Source organism: Sus scrofa, chromosome 3, assembly GCF_054392235.1.
Source record: "Sus scrofa isolate SSC_HxYL_T2T_F1_AM1 chromosome 3, Sscrofa_HxYL_maternal_Yorkshire_Landrace_v2.0, whole genome shotgun sequence".
NCBI classification, from domain to species: Eukaryota; Metazoa; Chordata; class Mammalia; order Artiodactyla; family Suidae; genus Sus; species Sus scrofa.
In genome coordinates, this window is record NC_139385.1 from 103,909,121 (window position 1) to 103,924,554 (window position 15,434).

Here is a 15,434-nt window from a genome sequence, read left to right on the forward strand (position 1 = left end):
TGGCACACGGAATTATAGCCATTATCTTGTAATAATCCTATAATGAAATATAATCTGCAAACATCCTTAATCACTGTGCTATATACCTGAAACTAACACAGTATTGTAAATCAACTACAGTTCAATTTTTTTAAAAAAGAAAGCATATAAAGATTCAACTATGTTGTATTATCAGTTTATTTTACTTTATTGATGAGTAATATACCAATTGTATGCATATTCTAGTTTATTGGGTTGGTCCCAAGTTTTGGGCTATTATAAATAAAGCTGTTACAAACATCTGGGTACAAGTCTTGGGGTGGGGGCGGGGGGGCATAAATGTTTATTCCTCTTGAGTAAATACATAGCAGTGGAAATACTAGGGCCAATGTGGCCTGGGAGGCAGGACACGTAGAAGAAAGCACTCCAGCCCTGCAGTCAGCTAGAGATGGTTTTGCATACAGATGGAGCTATTTATTAACCTGGAAATTAAAATGAACTTCACAGGCATGCCAAAGGGATTGGAGAGAATGTATGTAGAGTGAGTGGTAAATAGCAGATACCTAATCAATGACAACAGAAATAACTAGAGGCAGGACTGGGCTGAACTAGAGCAAGATCCCTGAATTTCCCAATGAGGTATTTTTCCACTACTGCAAGCTGTTCACCTCCCCCCAGCCCTCATCCAACCAAAGGTTCCCTCAACCTCCATCCAACCCCAACACCCTTTCCTGTCTTTGAAGTTGAGACCATAAAACATAAACTATCTTCTGAAATAATTTAGAAGTGCTTCTTGGCTTGTTTACTTTAAAAAGTTTCAGTTCTCTTTGGTCAAAAAAGAGAAAACGAAGAAATCCATAAGAGGAAACTCTCAGCTCATGAACTCAGGTAAGGAGAAATGTCTACCTTTCAAGCAATATTAGGCTGAGATATTACCCCAAGTGATGACCAAACCTGTGAGTGAACCTGGAAATGGCTTTTGAAGGTCATGGGCCCAGTTGCATTTAGATCCTCTCTGACCTCTAGTGCTTCCCTCTATTTTCCTCCTGTGCAGCTCTTTCGAGTCAATGAGCTTTACTTGTTCAAATAAATGTCTTCCTTTTTCTAGACCTACCACCCTTCTCCTAGCCCTTCTCATTCCTGTACCTTCCAGCACCCTTTCCACTTGCAGGACAGAGAGACAAACCAAATGCCCAACTGTCTGCATGCCCTATTAACACACATGTACATACCACCACCCTTATCCATGTTCAACTGTGAAGATTATGAAGACTGATTCACTTGACCAAATGAATCATATAGGAAGCTACAGGAGAATAAGAGGTGTTTCTCTCTTTTAAAAAAAAAAAAAGTCTCCTCACTCCTGGGGGCGTGTGAGAAACCACCCTGCCACCCCTGAGCTGGCAAGCCGCTGATGTCACCAGCTCCCCTCCCTGAGTTGGCTGCTGCTCAGAATCGTACACCCTACCCTCCACGCCCCCTCAGGCCTTCTCCCTGCCCTGCCCTCCAGGCCTTTCCCTTGATCCAGAGCCCTTCTGGAGTTCCTCAGCTAAACACCAGGCCATCAGCCATGCTCTGCCTCAGCCAATTGGAACACATGCTGCCTGTGAGACTCAGAGACTCTCTCAGCTGCCACATGAAAACTGCATGAGAGCCTTCCTCAGGGGGCCTAATAATAGCAGGTTTCATCTTTGAAACACTTGATAAATGTGAACTGATTAAGCCTCCCTTATCTCCTCCTAAGTTCTGGGCTTTTGCATGGTGGACTCCATCTTCCACTCCCCTCAAATTACTCCAGGAGGAAATAAGCTGGGACCCAAAGGATCTTTTCTGGGTACTTTAGGCCAAAACAACATTAATGACAAAGCCCCTGCAATAACAATCCCCACTTGGGCAATGGTCTGGAGCAGAAAGGGATTTAAATCTATGTGTTTTTTATTTAATATTATTATTTTTTAATAGTTATTTCCCCGATATGTTTATTTAAAAGAGACTGAATTGACATTCTAATCTCCCAAAGCCAGATTAGCAGAGAGAAGAACTTGCTTCTTATGGTCTAGGAAAAGGTCACTGAACAACAGTCCAGGGCACCAAATCCAGCCTGCCACCTGTTTTCATGAATAAAGTCTTAATGGAACACAGTCATGCTCATTCATTGAGGTGGTATCTAAGGCTACTTTTACATGACATTATCAATTGAGACCAAAATGACCCACAAAGCCAAAAAAAAAAATTTTACTGCCTCACCTTGTAGAAAGTCACTGACCCCTGGTCTAAGGAATTTAAAGTCTGTTCTTATCCTATATATTCCCTCAGTATCCTTAATCAAGTGTCTTTCCCTCCCTGAGCCAGTCTCTTTCCCTCCCCTTGGTACATCTGTAGACTGAATAGCCTCTGAACTGAGCCAGTGCCTTGGGTTTATTCTCTCATTGTTCTGTAATTATTAGCATCGTATATGTTAGCTTTGTGTCATCATTACAACTGACTTCTCTGCGACAGGAACAGAGTTCTGTGTGTCTCATGAATCATTGTAGGCACAAGGCTCTATGTTGAGCCCTAAATCCATTTATGGAGTATAACTGAACTGACTTGAATTATATTTCTTTCCTTGCAGAGAGATCTCACAGAATGATGTCTTAGAAGTGATCGAGGCAAATGTGTTCTCCAATCTGCCCAAATTACATGAAATGTAAGCAAGACCCTGTGGAGTTTGTCCATGGCTGTTCTTGGCAACAGCTTTAAAGTTTGCTTATATTTCTGGGAGGCCCTGGCTCTGCTCTGTTCTCAGACCCCTAGAGTTTCATTTTAAGATGTCAAAGTTAGCCCAAAAGCCACTCTCCTATGTCTGCCTGGTGATCCAAGCACCAGCTCAGAGTCTGGTCTTATCCTGTTCTTTCTCTCCCAGAGTTTTCTGCATAGTAGACTCAAGAACCTTGCTCTGTGACTGCAAATATTTCTACCTCATCCTTTCAAATTTATTCTGCTGTCAAAGTCCAAATAAATCCTGATTAAGGATAATCTACATGATGTAGCTGAAGTTGAACAGCTTTAGTTTGAATACTAACCTGTGCCATATACTCCTTACCACAAAACCTTGGCCAAGATACAAAATCATGCTAGGACTTAGTTTTCTTATCTGTAAAATGGAAATAATAAAATTGCATGCCATGTAGGATCTCTGCAATGAATAAATGAGATGATACATGTTAAGTAGATCTACCATCAGCTGGCATAGAGTAAGTTATAACAGTGGTTCCTTTACTACTCTAAGTTTATTTTCCCTATTGACATCCGAGTTTTACATATATGTCAATACTCAAACAGATCCACTTCTGTTTCACACCAATCTATAATCACCACAGATTAATTCATAGAACCACAGAATATCAAAGCCAGAAGTGACCTTAGAGACGGTCTGGTCCAAAATTTTCCCAAGTATAGTCTGTGTATCCTTAAACCTCAGAAACATACTAAATGTTTCAAAAAAGGAAAAAGATTCTATGGTCAAATAAGATTAAGAAACAATGGGCAAATAAAGTTAGATAGATTCACTTACTACAAGAAAACTCAGAGCCCATAATATGCAAATATACACTTGGAATCTCCAAGAGGGATATAGTAGTGCGAGTTTCTCAACTAATGTCACTGGAATGGTTTCTCTATGAAGCATTTATTAAAATCTCACAAAATTCTCAGGGAATGCAGTTAGGAAAGCCAATGAACCACTCTCCTAATTTTACAGATGAGGAATAAAAAACAGTTGTGAGGCTTGCCTAGTCACCCAGCAGGATAGGGACTTGAACATAAATCTCCTGACTCTCTTGTATCTTTTGAAAAACTTTTTAGCATTTGCCAAGCATATATACATATATACACACATGCATAATTCATATATGCATACATGCATATATATGAATTTGTTTAGAAATGACAGTCTGTCCATTTTGGCAGACTCCCCCCTCCCTTTCCTTCTACCCAGTCTGCCTCCCACCATTATGCTTCCTCCTTGTCATTAAGCCTCTGCAACTGATGCCTTCCCCCCTGCCTCCACTTTCCCCATTACCTGCCAGGTCCTTCCTTCCTTCTCTCTCTGGCTTTCCTTAACCTCACTGGGAAAAGAGATGGGACCAGGGTCTCAGAACCCACAGGGACTATCACAGAAAATGAACCAAAGGGCAGCCAGTCCTTTGGGCAAGGTCAAGCAGGCATCCCTTGATACAGTTCAGCGGGCAGGGAGCTAATGGGATGGCTCTTTCATCTCTTCCTTGCATGAAGAGGTGTTCACCCCCATGTAGCACTGACTGTACTTAAAATGATTAATTACCTGGTACTTGGATCTGGGTAGCTACAGGTTCCTGCAACATTAAAGCTAATGAAACAGGGAGGAAGTAATTAACACAGAGCATCTCTGCAAATATACATTGATCCAGCAAGATGAGGAAAGGGCAGCTTCTCTCTGTCGGAATCCAAATGTGAACATGCCCACCTTTAGACTATTGATCAGGACATAGCACAGGTCAATATGGAGCAGAAGCCAATCACTCCTCATGTGCCGTGAGAGAGCAGCCTCCATCTGCAGCACCGGGGTACTCACTGGTACCTTCTCAGCTACTGTCTGCTGGCATTGCACGGTGAAAACCAAAGATATCCACTGGTATTCCCCCCAGTCTTTGTTTTCTTTGCCCCTTCACTCTCCTTTTCTCTAATCTCCTCTGGGTCCTCAGCCTTCCTCTTCCCTCCCATCTTCTTTTCACGCCCTTTTGTTGTTTTTCATCCTCTTCTCTCTTGTCTCCCCATATTAGTCTTGTCCCTACCCTCTTAGGCTCCTCAGGCCCTGGGAGATGCCTACTGGTTAAAGACTTGGCTGTGCTCAGGGTTCAAATGACTCACCCAGTCAGGGCTTTGTCTGTCTCAAATGGACAGGTTCCAGGAGGACTTCAGTGATGAAAGTTATGTGAGACAGGGTTGATGTTTTGTTTGCACAGTTTAATATAGCAACAGACACCTAATGCATGCTCAATTTTTGTTGAAGCAATGGATGTATGAATAGATGGATAGATGGATAGGTGAATTAACTTTGTGACACACTTTGCGTAATGTGAAAAGACCATAGCATTCCTTATTGTTGAGGTCCTGTGCATGTTATTTCCTCCTTTACAGTAGAATTGAAAAGGCCAACAACCTGCTTTACATCGACCCTGATGCCTTCCAGAACCTTCCCAACCTCCGATATCTGTAAGTGATGCCCCCTTCTATGATCCAGATTGTGCATATTGTGCATTCCTATTTTAGCAAAATATCCATTTGTAACTCTGGGGAACAACTGTTTTTTATCAAAGATGTGGGGGAGAAGCTGAAGCAGGGAGATACTTACTGGTGGATTTTAGGTTAATGAGTGAATTCCACTAACATAATTGCATTTTGTTTTCATTTACAAAAACAGACATCATAAGGAAAGTCATTTGCATTAATGGGATTGTCACACGGACCTCTTGCAAAACTAGTCATAATTTACCATTAATGAGATACAGCCAAAATTTCTGCTAGCATTTAGCTTGTGACCTTGACCTCAAAGACACTGTCTCTCTTGTTTTGCATATAAGCATTTCTTCTTTGATTATAGTGTTTTATATGAAAAGTTTTGGTTAATAATAGACATGGTATTTTTATCAGCAGAGAGATTTCTGGTGTTTGAGCTCCATCCCTGGGACCTGCCTCCATCCACAGAAACACTGCTTCTTCTACTCAAATGGCTTTCAAATTAGCTGAGGGCTTGACAGAGCCCTGAGTGCTATGATGGGGACCCACAAAATAACATATTAGACTTTGACTTACGGAATCAAACCTTCTGGACCCATTTATTAGCTATTGAACATAGGCAAAACTTAACATCTCAAAGCTTATTTCCTTGTTAAGAGAATGGAAATTATCATAATAATGGATGTGTATCTATTATCTATTAACATAATAATAATGGATAACCACCTACTCGAAAAAGACAGATTTTAAGCAACAATGATTTATTATTTCTTACCTGTCTCTGAAATGATCAGTGGAATGGTTCTGCCGAGCTGGATGCTGTTTGCTGTCTGCCTCACCTTAGTTAAGTTCAGTCCTGTATTTATGGTTAGCTGGCAGGTGTAGTGGGAGCTGGCTGCTGTGGATGGTCTCAGCTGGGATGACAGCTCTCATCCAAGGGGTGTTCATTTCTAGCAACTAACGGGCTTGTTCTCATGACAGTCCTGGAGTGGAAGAGAGAGAAAGTAAGCTTGTAAGCCTCTTGAGACCTAAACTCTGAGTTAGCACACTATTTCTTCTGCTGCATTTTATTAGCCAACACAATTCATGGGGCCACCCCAGATTCAAGAGGTGGAGAAACAGACGCTACTACTTTGTGGAAAAAGTTGCAAAGTCACAATACAAAGCATGTGGATACAGAGAAGGATAGAGAATTGAGGCCATCTTTGCAATCAATTCAAAGCATGTAAAAAGTTTGGCACAGGCCCTTTGACATGGTAAATGCTCAAAAAACATTAGCTCCTAGTGAGATTATGGCTCTGTCCCTAAATTTTGATCCACGAGAACTGGAGTAGGCAGGTATATTAAGGAACACTGGGCCGCAATGGCTTAGCTTTCTGAATGGAAACTGACTGGGGGATAGAAGAGTTAACGGAAGAAAATCCATTTGACCTGGAATTTTCACTCTCTGAGAGGAGCCCCAGAAAGGATCTGAAAAAGAAATAAGGCCTTCAACTCCTGAGTTAATACCAGAGGCAGGACCAGCTTCACCAGTACAGTCTCACGGGGTTCCATGCTCAGAAGAGCCCCACAACCAGAGGGCACTGGGTTTAATACTCTGCTGTCGCCATCTTGAAATGCTTAAACATTTTTGATCACAGAGCCCTGCATTTTCATTTTGCATGATACCCCACAAATTTTGTAAACAGTAATGCTCTTATTGACCTGGGAGTCTTGGCTCCCTAAATGGACTTTGCTATACTTGCTGCAGAAGCAAACCTGGGTCAGGCCCAAAACAGGGGAGGAAATATGGAGTAACAGAAAAGGCACGAGTCTTAGATTAAAAAAAAAAAAAAATCTAGGACCTCATCCTGACTCTTTGATGTACTCTTAGGGCAATCTCTGGATTGAGATGCACATAGTTTATAGGACCCTCAAGTGAGATTTATGTAGGAAAATATATTGTAAACTACAGACTGCTCAAAAACACTAATAACTGTACTAAACATCTGTAGGATGATTATTTCTGGCCAAAGTCTACCAGTCCACCCTTAGAAAAAGTCCAGTAAGAGTTGAATAGACAATGACAGCGGCCACTAAGATCTGAAGCTTCTATCCAGCGTGTTTGGCATGAGCTCAAAAAAAAAAAAAAAAAAAAGAGTAGTTTGGGGACATGCCTTTACATTTAAGAGAGCAGTATAGAAAAGAAAAAGACTATAAATGATGTTAGAAATATTGGATTTCAGATGGGATGCTGATATTTATTAACTAGATAAGCCATTCTCTAAGCCTGTTTCCTTATCTATAAATTGGGATGGTTGGAAAAACTAAATATGATTATGCCTGTAAAAACATTTTGTAAATTGTTTTTTAGTATATAAACCATAAAGAACTATATATAAGATTATTGGTGCCTGTTACCCAGTTGGTTTCCTTCATTCCTTCTTTTCTTCTTTCCCTCTCTTCCTCTTAGAAAAAGTCTGGGTGGAATAGGGGTGACCATAGAACATTCAAGAACAAAACAAAAGCACCTTAGAATATACAAAGGGATACCCCCATTCATAAACTGTCACATGTGTCTCAAAAAAGCTCTCCTGCAGAGGAAAGATTCAAGGCAGCAATCCCATCAAGCACATGTGCCATAGCCCATGACAGTATCAGCTGGGATAAGTATGAAGGACTGGGAATCACTGCAAAGCTTGAAATCAAGAGATCCAGAATTTGACCTGAATATTAGCCAACGCCTTGGGGCCAGCACCATTCAGTCTTATTAGTAAAGACCTTCAGCCCTCCCTCTGAGGGGGTGAGGGCTTGGGAGGAACTTGGGAGGATGTGGGCATAGAAGGCACAGCCCTAGACTGAAGAGGGAACTTGGGCAGCACAGAGAGGATAAAGATCTGACTGACTCTGTGTCATCTGTCATCAAGTCCAGCCTCTCCTTTCTGTCCTATTCTCACTTTGAGATGCTAAGTAAACCTCCATCTCACCTGACTCTCCCATTAAGTGCAGACAAAGCTGGAAGTTATGATTCTAGCCACATCCTTTCCTGAGAGGAAGTTATTGTCCTCAGAGTATCTGAAACATGCTTTCTAACTGGAGAAAGAAAAGAACTTATAAGCAATTTAGAGGAACTGTGTCATAGTCAAATGATCCTCCTTGATGGCTCTGAAAAATATATATACTTACATAATTCTACACTGTGGAAAGTCTCTTCACATGCACTGCCATGCTGATCCCCATCAGGAAGTTGGGACAAAGAGCTGTCTGTCTTAATCCTTTTGACTTATTGCCAAGGGTGTGCTTCTCCCAGCTCCACACTGATCCTGGGACATAGCATACAACCCTGGGAACTTCACACTCCAAAAACAACTCCACCAGCAAGACATCCATTCAGGGCTCTTAGACTGTGGTCCTCTGAAATATTTTCCAAACAGCTAAGAGGAATCACCTAAATTCAGAGTTGGGCCTCTAAGCTAAAAGCTTATGTCATGGAAACAAAGTCCTGTTAAGCTTCCTTCTTCTTTCCACACTTATTTGCGTCTGTGTGGCAGTCATCAACAGCTTCTTGATCCAGCAGCCAGGTGGAGGTGGATGGCAATGATTTTCGATATTCTTTGGGATGATGAACTATTTGCTTCAAGGCAAAGAAGAAACACCAAAAGGATGAAGGAATCCAGAAGGGACCAGTAGGACTGAGGAGTAGTTTATTTCCTTAAGCCAGGATAAATGCATATCATCACAGCCAGCAAAGCAGGAAATTGCCTGGGTAGGGGGGAGTTGCCATTTGACTAGAGAACTCTAATTGCTGCGCGCACACACACTTAGAAATGTTGTTCTGGAATTCTCAGCATTGATTCCACTTCATACTGATCATTTGATGGTACAGAATTCAAGACAACTAGAAATCAGCCTTCTTTATTACTGTCTTCATACTTTCCTGGGGAACCTGAAATGGTTAGGGAAAAAAAAATTCATGAATAAAGAAATGTACTTTTACTGGAAGAATATACATCAAAGGATTCATTTGGGTGGATTTTTTTTAAGTCAATATTGTATTTGCAAGCAACATTTCTTTCTTTACCACTCTGCCTTCCTGGAGCTGACCTTTTGTGTATGAAAGATTATCTATTGATCTGTAAATAAAGTTTACACAATATTTTCTTGCCTTTGCATCCTGTCAGCGTAATTCTCAGGCAGCTGGATGTTGCTCTTTGCTACTCAATAAACCATGATTCTATCTTAGCAAATCCTTGACACAGTTGGGTGGGACCCCCACCCCCAACTGACAACCATCTTCCTCTTGCATGTGGGCCAGGTAGAGCTTCATAGGATGCTGTTAATGGCAGCCACACTGTCTGCTTTCTCCACCCAGGGATGATTCCAGGAGACTCATCGGTGGGACGCACTTAACCTTAGTAATTCAGGCTGTTTCATCTCCACCCCTCTCCCTAAGTTCTTCTCTCACTTTTTCTGCATTTCTCCCTTTCATCTGTTTTCATAGGAGTGATGAAATTAGCTTCTTCAATTATCAAAGCTAAGCCATTTGTTGGACATCACATGCCAAGAGGGGTAGAGGACAGGGGTTCAGCGAGGATGCACAGGGGCTCTGGGGTCACCTGGCTGGGCTCAGGTTTTCGGCTCCTGCCCTTCTTCATTGGGTGACCTTGAATAATTATCTAAACTTCTCTAAGTCTCAGTTTTCATTTCTGTAGACTAGGAGTAACATGGCCTGCATCCTTGTGTTGTTATTAAATGAAGTACTAAAAAGAATGACTGACATTTAGAAAATTCTCAGCAAATGTTGGCAATTCTTATTAAATTCCCAAACTTGTCATTTACTAGCTAAGGGAGCCTGTGTAAAGGACTCCATCTCTTTGAAACTCAGTTCTCTTCTCTGTCTTTAAAAAAGAGTACCTTCTCTTCAGAGACTCTTGTAAGGATTAATTTGATGATGACAATAATAACGATATGGTGGTGGTAATGATCTCTTTCCCCTTCTAATATTTCTAAGGTTTTGAAGGCCTCTTTAACTGTTTCTTTTGGACAGAGTCCACTGATCAGCATCCAAACATGAAAATACATCACTCATGTTTCTCAAAGGAAAAAGGCTTCCTTCTTATAAACTCCTAACACATCCAAAAAGCCCCCCAAAGAAGCAAAATTACATTATCCTGCAGAGTTGTAGTGGAGGGTTCCTAACTCCTCCTTTTATTCATTTTTAACCCTGATGGTCCACAACACCCCATGCCATCCCCAGCAACCAACTGGTTGGATTATGCTTCCTATTTTTATGTAGGTTTACAATTTAACTCTTTTACCATATTTCTTTGCATTTGAACCTCACAAGAAGGAGTAAGCCAGGGAGTAAAAGTACAAGCATCTTACAGAAGTAAGTTGGCCTTGCCCGTACTCCCTGGTCACAGAGCTCTTCTGACAGGAAGGTGCAATGTCCCTGTGCATTGGATTATCCTGATATTCAGCAACATTTGGTTCTCTGTAATGATGGGAAAAGACATATACTAGGGTTCATTTGCCAAAGTTATGGCAGTCATGTGCATAGTAGAAAGGAGAGGTTCCTTCCCATTTCTCCTCCATCACTTTGGATATGAATTAGCCAGTCAGTAAGGACTCATGCATTCAATCATTCAACCATCTTTTATTGAGGCCATACTATAACCTAGGCTTCACTGTGCCTGTTTACTCAAGATCCAAAAAATGGCAAGACAGACAAAGTCTTTGCCCCTATAGAACTTACATTCTAATGGAAGAGACAAAAATTGTTGGATAATGTCAGGTGGTAATGGAGATATGAAGAAAAACAAAGCAAGGAAAGTAGAGTCATGGTTTAGAAAGGGGGGTCAAGAAAGGACAGAGGGGATAGCCTTATGAGAGATACAGGAGACATCTATGGACAGCTCTCAATGCAAGGAGCTCAGCTCTTTGGGGAGAAGGGGCTATCATGCATTATTCCCTGAAAATAACACATCTGTCCAGTTGTGTGGCACTAGCCATAGATAAGACGACTGATCCAATGTCTTGGGCTGGACTAGTCAGGGAAAGCTTATTGGTATAGGGAGGCCTACAACTTGAGGGATGAACAAAATTTGAAAAGATGGAAAAGAACGCATTTTCAATGAAAGAAAGGTAAGTAAATATATCAAATATAAAAGGGCCATGCAGCAGGCAGAGGATTGGGAGGAACTGAGTCTTAACTGAAAACAAGGTGCACACTGAGAAGGAGTATGACTATATTAGGATGCACTGGGTTTAGTGATATTGGAAAACTAAATTACACAAATGAGTTTTGGCCTAACACAGTGGTAGAAAATAAGCTTTAAGAGACTGTTGAGCAGCAGAGTGACAGGGTGACAGTCACTGGACTTTAGATTGACAGGTAGCAGGATATAGACCATACTCAAGGGGGAACCTGCTAAGGGCCAGTTGCCATAATCAGGGGTACAGGGATGGTGGCACCTGGAGGAAGAGAAAGGCATGGTTCAACAGGGGATATATTCCCTAACAAGAACCACTGGTATACGATTTACCTCTAGGTCAGACAAGGACCCAAGTGACAGCAGTGATTTTTGCTCACTCACTTCTAGTAACCCCCAAAGCCTCCCTTCCCACCAGGGACTCCTGCACAGAATCATCCTGCAGACAGCATTCAAAAATCCCCTCTGGGCCAGAAGTCACCATACACAGGGGCTGTGATTTTTAAGGAGGAAATTATTAACCATCTCCCCAGCTGTCAGTATTCTCTCTCAAAGATGTTTGGGCGCAATGGATATTACTCGATTGCTTCTTTTATCAGTAATCTGTCCAGCAGGCCCAACTTTGCCTGCTATTGTCAACTCCGGGAAAAGATAGCCAGATTTTTCTTTGTGGAACAATAAGATTCGGAATAAGATTTCAGCCCAAGGAGAGCAATTACCCCACCCTTACCTGAGGACCTAATTGTAAGGATGGTGATGGTTTCATGCTGTTAACCTCTCCTCCTCCTTCCTCTGACCTGCTCAGTATTTTCTCTTGCAAGAAGTCCAGGTCTTGTCCATCAGCAAGACAGTTATTGGATCTATCAAGTCACATCTGTACACTCAGGTCTTAATATTCTTCTTATCAAGAGAAGTGGCACATTTTTAAAAAGAAACCTGGAAAAGCCGATGTGGAACCCAAGGACTAATCATGATGGACTCCCGGGCATGGGAGCTTCTGAGAGGGAAAGTCCTACAGGATTCACTACAGGATCAGCATATGGGTAGCCACCTACTCCACCCACTTGCTGAGTCCCTAGATGAAATTTTCACGGGATACACCTTTTACAAGGTAGGTGTGTCCTCACATCGTTAATTTTGAAATAAGGCCTGTCTCTGTCATCATAAGAAATCAGATGTAAAGACATGTTTGGAGAGTGTTCAGAGAGAAACTAGTCTCTGATTAGCTGCATGAAGCTCAGCCCTGACTTCTTCCTCATCGCTAGTGTCATCCCCATGTCCTCCAGACAGGAATGGACTGATCTCTTCAAGTGCATCTCCCTGACTGTTGGTGCTGTAAGTCTCTAAAGGCTGTTGTCATGACTACAAGGATGTTTGGGCACAAGGGAAATTACACAATCATTTCTTTATCTGCAAAATGGAAATAAAATATGCTTCAAGAGACTGATGGAAGAGGAGAATGGACTCTACCTCCTCTAAGATCTCTGCCAGCAGTTAAGTGTCTAAACTGTGATCTTCATGAATCTGGGGATCCTAGTGTCACTGCCTGCCCCAAGCTCAGCAGAGTCAGATCCAGCACAAAGGGTCTTGCATGGAAGGAGAAAGTCCCTCTCTAAGAAAGGCAAATCCAGCCTCTTACAGACCACTGTACTTCCCAGATCAGGCTCCTCTCACCCAGGATTCAAGGGGACCTTTTTAAATGCTGATGCATTTAGATGCATCAAAAACTGAAAGCAGCTGTAAATTACTCTTAAGTACAACAGAAGCTTAGCCTCTTAAGCTAAAAGAGAGTTGCAGGATATACCCCTGCCATTTTGGTCCTTAACAAATGGGCACAAAGCCTTAGTGGAGCTTGAGACATACTGGATGTGAGGGTCCTAAGAGGAAGACAGTACCCTGCAGCCACTGGAGCTGGCCTGGGAGGGCAAATTCTTTGCAGGGCTGACCTCAGGCACAGGCAAAAGACAAAAAGCTTAGCTGGCAAGAGTCTGAAAGACATCAAGCGAAGCCCTGCCTCCATGGAAAAGAAACTGCTGCCTCCTCTTCTACAACTGCAGCCTCACTATTGGGAAGTTTAAAGGATATTTTGGTCCTTCCAAACCCTTTTAGATTTACGATTATCCCTGGGAGAGGCCACATATTAAGATATTAGAGCTAACACAAGAATTGTCAGCTCCCACCTCTGTAGGGATGGGGCAGCCCCCAGAAGCAGAGATAGGCCAGAGGAGACTGGGCAGTGAGGTGGGCAATAGGGGGCAGGCGGGACAATGAGAAAGGCGAGCATCATGCCAGTAAACTCTGGTTACTAGACACAGGGCTACTCCAGGATACTTCATCATCATATCTCCAGTGCATGGCATGAAAAGGGCTCTCAACTACTCACTTTCCTTTTTAGAGAAACCTGACTGTGATCCAGACCTCTTGTGTACCTGCTCCCCTCCCTCGGTAATACTTGTTGAAGTATCACATTTGCTCCTTGCTGCTGTCATTCATCTCAAATGCTTTATCTTTTACAGTCTGTGTTCTTAAGCTGCGATCTAAGAACACAGGCATGTTCTAGCCAAGTGGCCCCATGCTCTCAAACTCAGCTTATCCACCTGGGAAGATGCTGTCTTCCCGTGGGCACAGCAATAGGAGGAATGCACTCTAGGGGAGTCCTCAGCCAACTAGGTCAGCTGGCCTGAGACTGGGGAGTCATGAAGTGGCAGGAGATGTCATCATTTGATTTGAAGGACCTCCCATCCCAAGCAAAGCCTGTGTCCAGTTCATCTCTGGGCTCCCGCAGAGCACAGGGTCTGCACACAGTAGACCTTCAGTGAAAATAGAGGCCTGGGTTTGAATCTTTCAGTTTGGGTATCCAAAGGGAGGCAGCTGTTGTTTTTAGTGAAATATCTTGGGGCGTTACAGAGTGTGAACACTGCAGTGACAAATATTCTCAGGAAGAATATTTTCATCTCCAGCAGACATTACAAAAATGTTCTACTGCAGTTTAATCATGAGCTCACTTACAGCAAACACCCCACAAATAATGTCTAGTTCAAGAGGCTGTGAGCTCCTCCCCCACCAGCTTGGCATTCAAAGACAGCTGAGCTAGGAAGAGGGAGCCAGGTGATTGGGAGACATTCCAGGGAAGAAATTAGGCAGCCTCCCTCCAAAGCTCATCTAGCATGGTCTGTCTCTGACAATGGCCAGACCACGGGAGCCACATGGACACAGATAAACAGGGCCAGACACTAAGAAAAAGCTCTTCTCTTGCCACTCACCTGGGTTCCAGCCCTAGTGCTGCTTGTGAGAACTTGTAGTAAGCAAGTAGCCAGACCTCTCTAGGCCTCATGTAAGAAGGGGAAGAAAAGAACAGCCCTATCTCCATCAAAAGGTTGTAAGAAAGTGAAAGGAAGGGATAAGAAGAGTAGGGTGTGGTGACACTTTGATATTTGGAACCAGCAAAAAGTGTAAGCACTGCTAATTGGACCAGGTATTGCTGGCAGATATGGGGTGGGATACAAGAATCATAACTTAGAACTTCTGCTTTGTATTAACTTACACAGCCTTACATAAGCCCTCAGCTATTTACTGATGGTTCCACTTTACAGATAGGAAATTTGAGGTTCAGAGATGCTGAATCAATTGACCAAACTTGCAAAATGGTATTAAGAAGGGATCTTAGAGGAGCTCCCTGTTGGTCCAGTGGTTAAGGGATCGGGCATCGTCCTCGCTGTGGCCTGGGTTCACTCTGCGGTCCAGGAACATTTGCACACTGCAGGTGTGGCCAAAACAACAACAACAACAAAAGGATCTTGGGGCAGAACTGACACTTATTAAACATCTACTAGATGGCAGACCCTAAACCAGCATTTTGTTCACACAGCTCATAGTCCAGTCTTCCAAAACAGTGAGACATGTGTTTTCCCCAATTTACAAATGAGTAGTTTGAAACTCAGAGATTATGTGGCTGGCAGAACTGAGAACTGAAGGCAGGAGTGTCTGACTCCATCCCGAGTCACC

The 15,434-nt window shown here is 42.6% G+C and overlaps 1 protein-coding gene and 1 long non-coding RNA gene across 18 annotated transcripts in view; one reads left to right on the forward strand and one right to left on the reverse strand.

Moving 5' to 3' along the window:
• The window catches only part of LOC146404815 (uncharacterized), a 779,473-nt gene that overhangs the window by 536,209 nt on the left and 227,830 nt on the right, over window positions 1-15,434 (reverse strand). For all 9 annotated transcript variants that reach the window (XR_014841991.1, XR_014841985.1, XR_014841990.1 and 6 more), the window contains 2 exons: window positions 8,404-9,163; window positions 6,014-6,221 (listed from right to left, as the gene is read on the reverse strand). This is a non-coding gene — a long non-coding RNA (uncharacterized LOC146404815). The remainder of the gene's footprint in view (window positions 1-6,013; window positions 6,222-8,403; window positions 9,164-15,434) is intronic.
• FSHR (follicle stimulating hormone receptor) overlaps window positions 1-15,434 on the forward strand; it is a 169,190-nt gene that overhangs the window by 114,080 nt on the left and 39,676 nt on the right. For 5 of the 9 annotated variants that reach the window (XM_085015918.1, XM_021085884.2, XM_085015916.1 and 2 more), the window contains 2 exon segments: window positions 2,594-2,668; window positions 5,140-5,214. The exons of 2 other annotated variants lie outside the window; for them this stretch is intronic. In XM_085015918.1, the coding sequence (XP_084872044.1) occupies window positions 2,594-2,668; window positions 5,140-5,214 (150 nt within the window). 9 annotated transcript variants of the gene reach the window in all.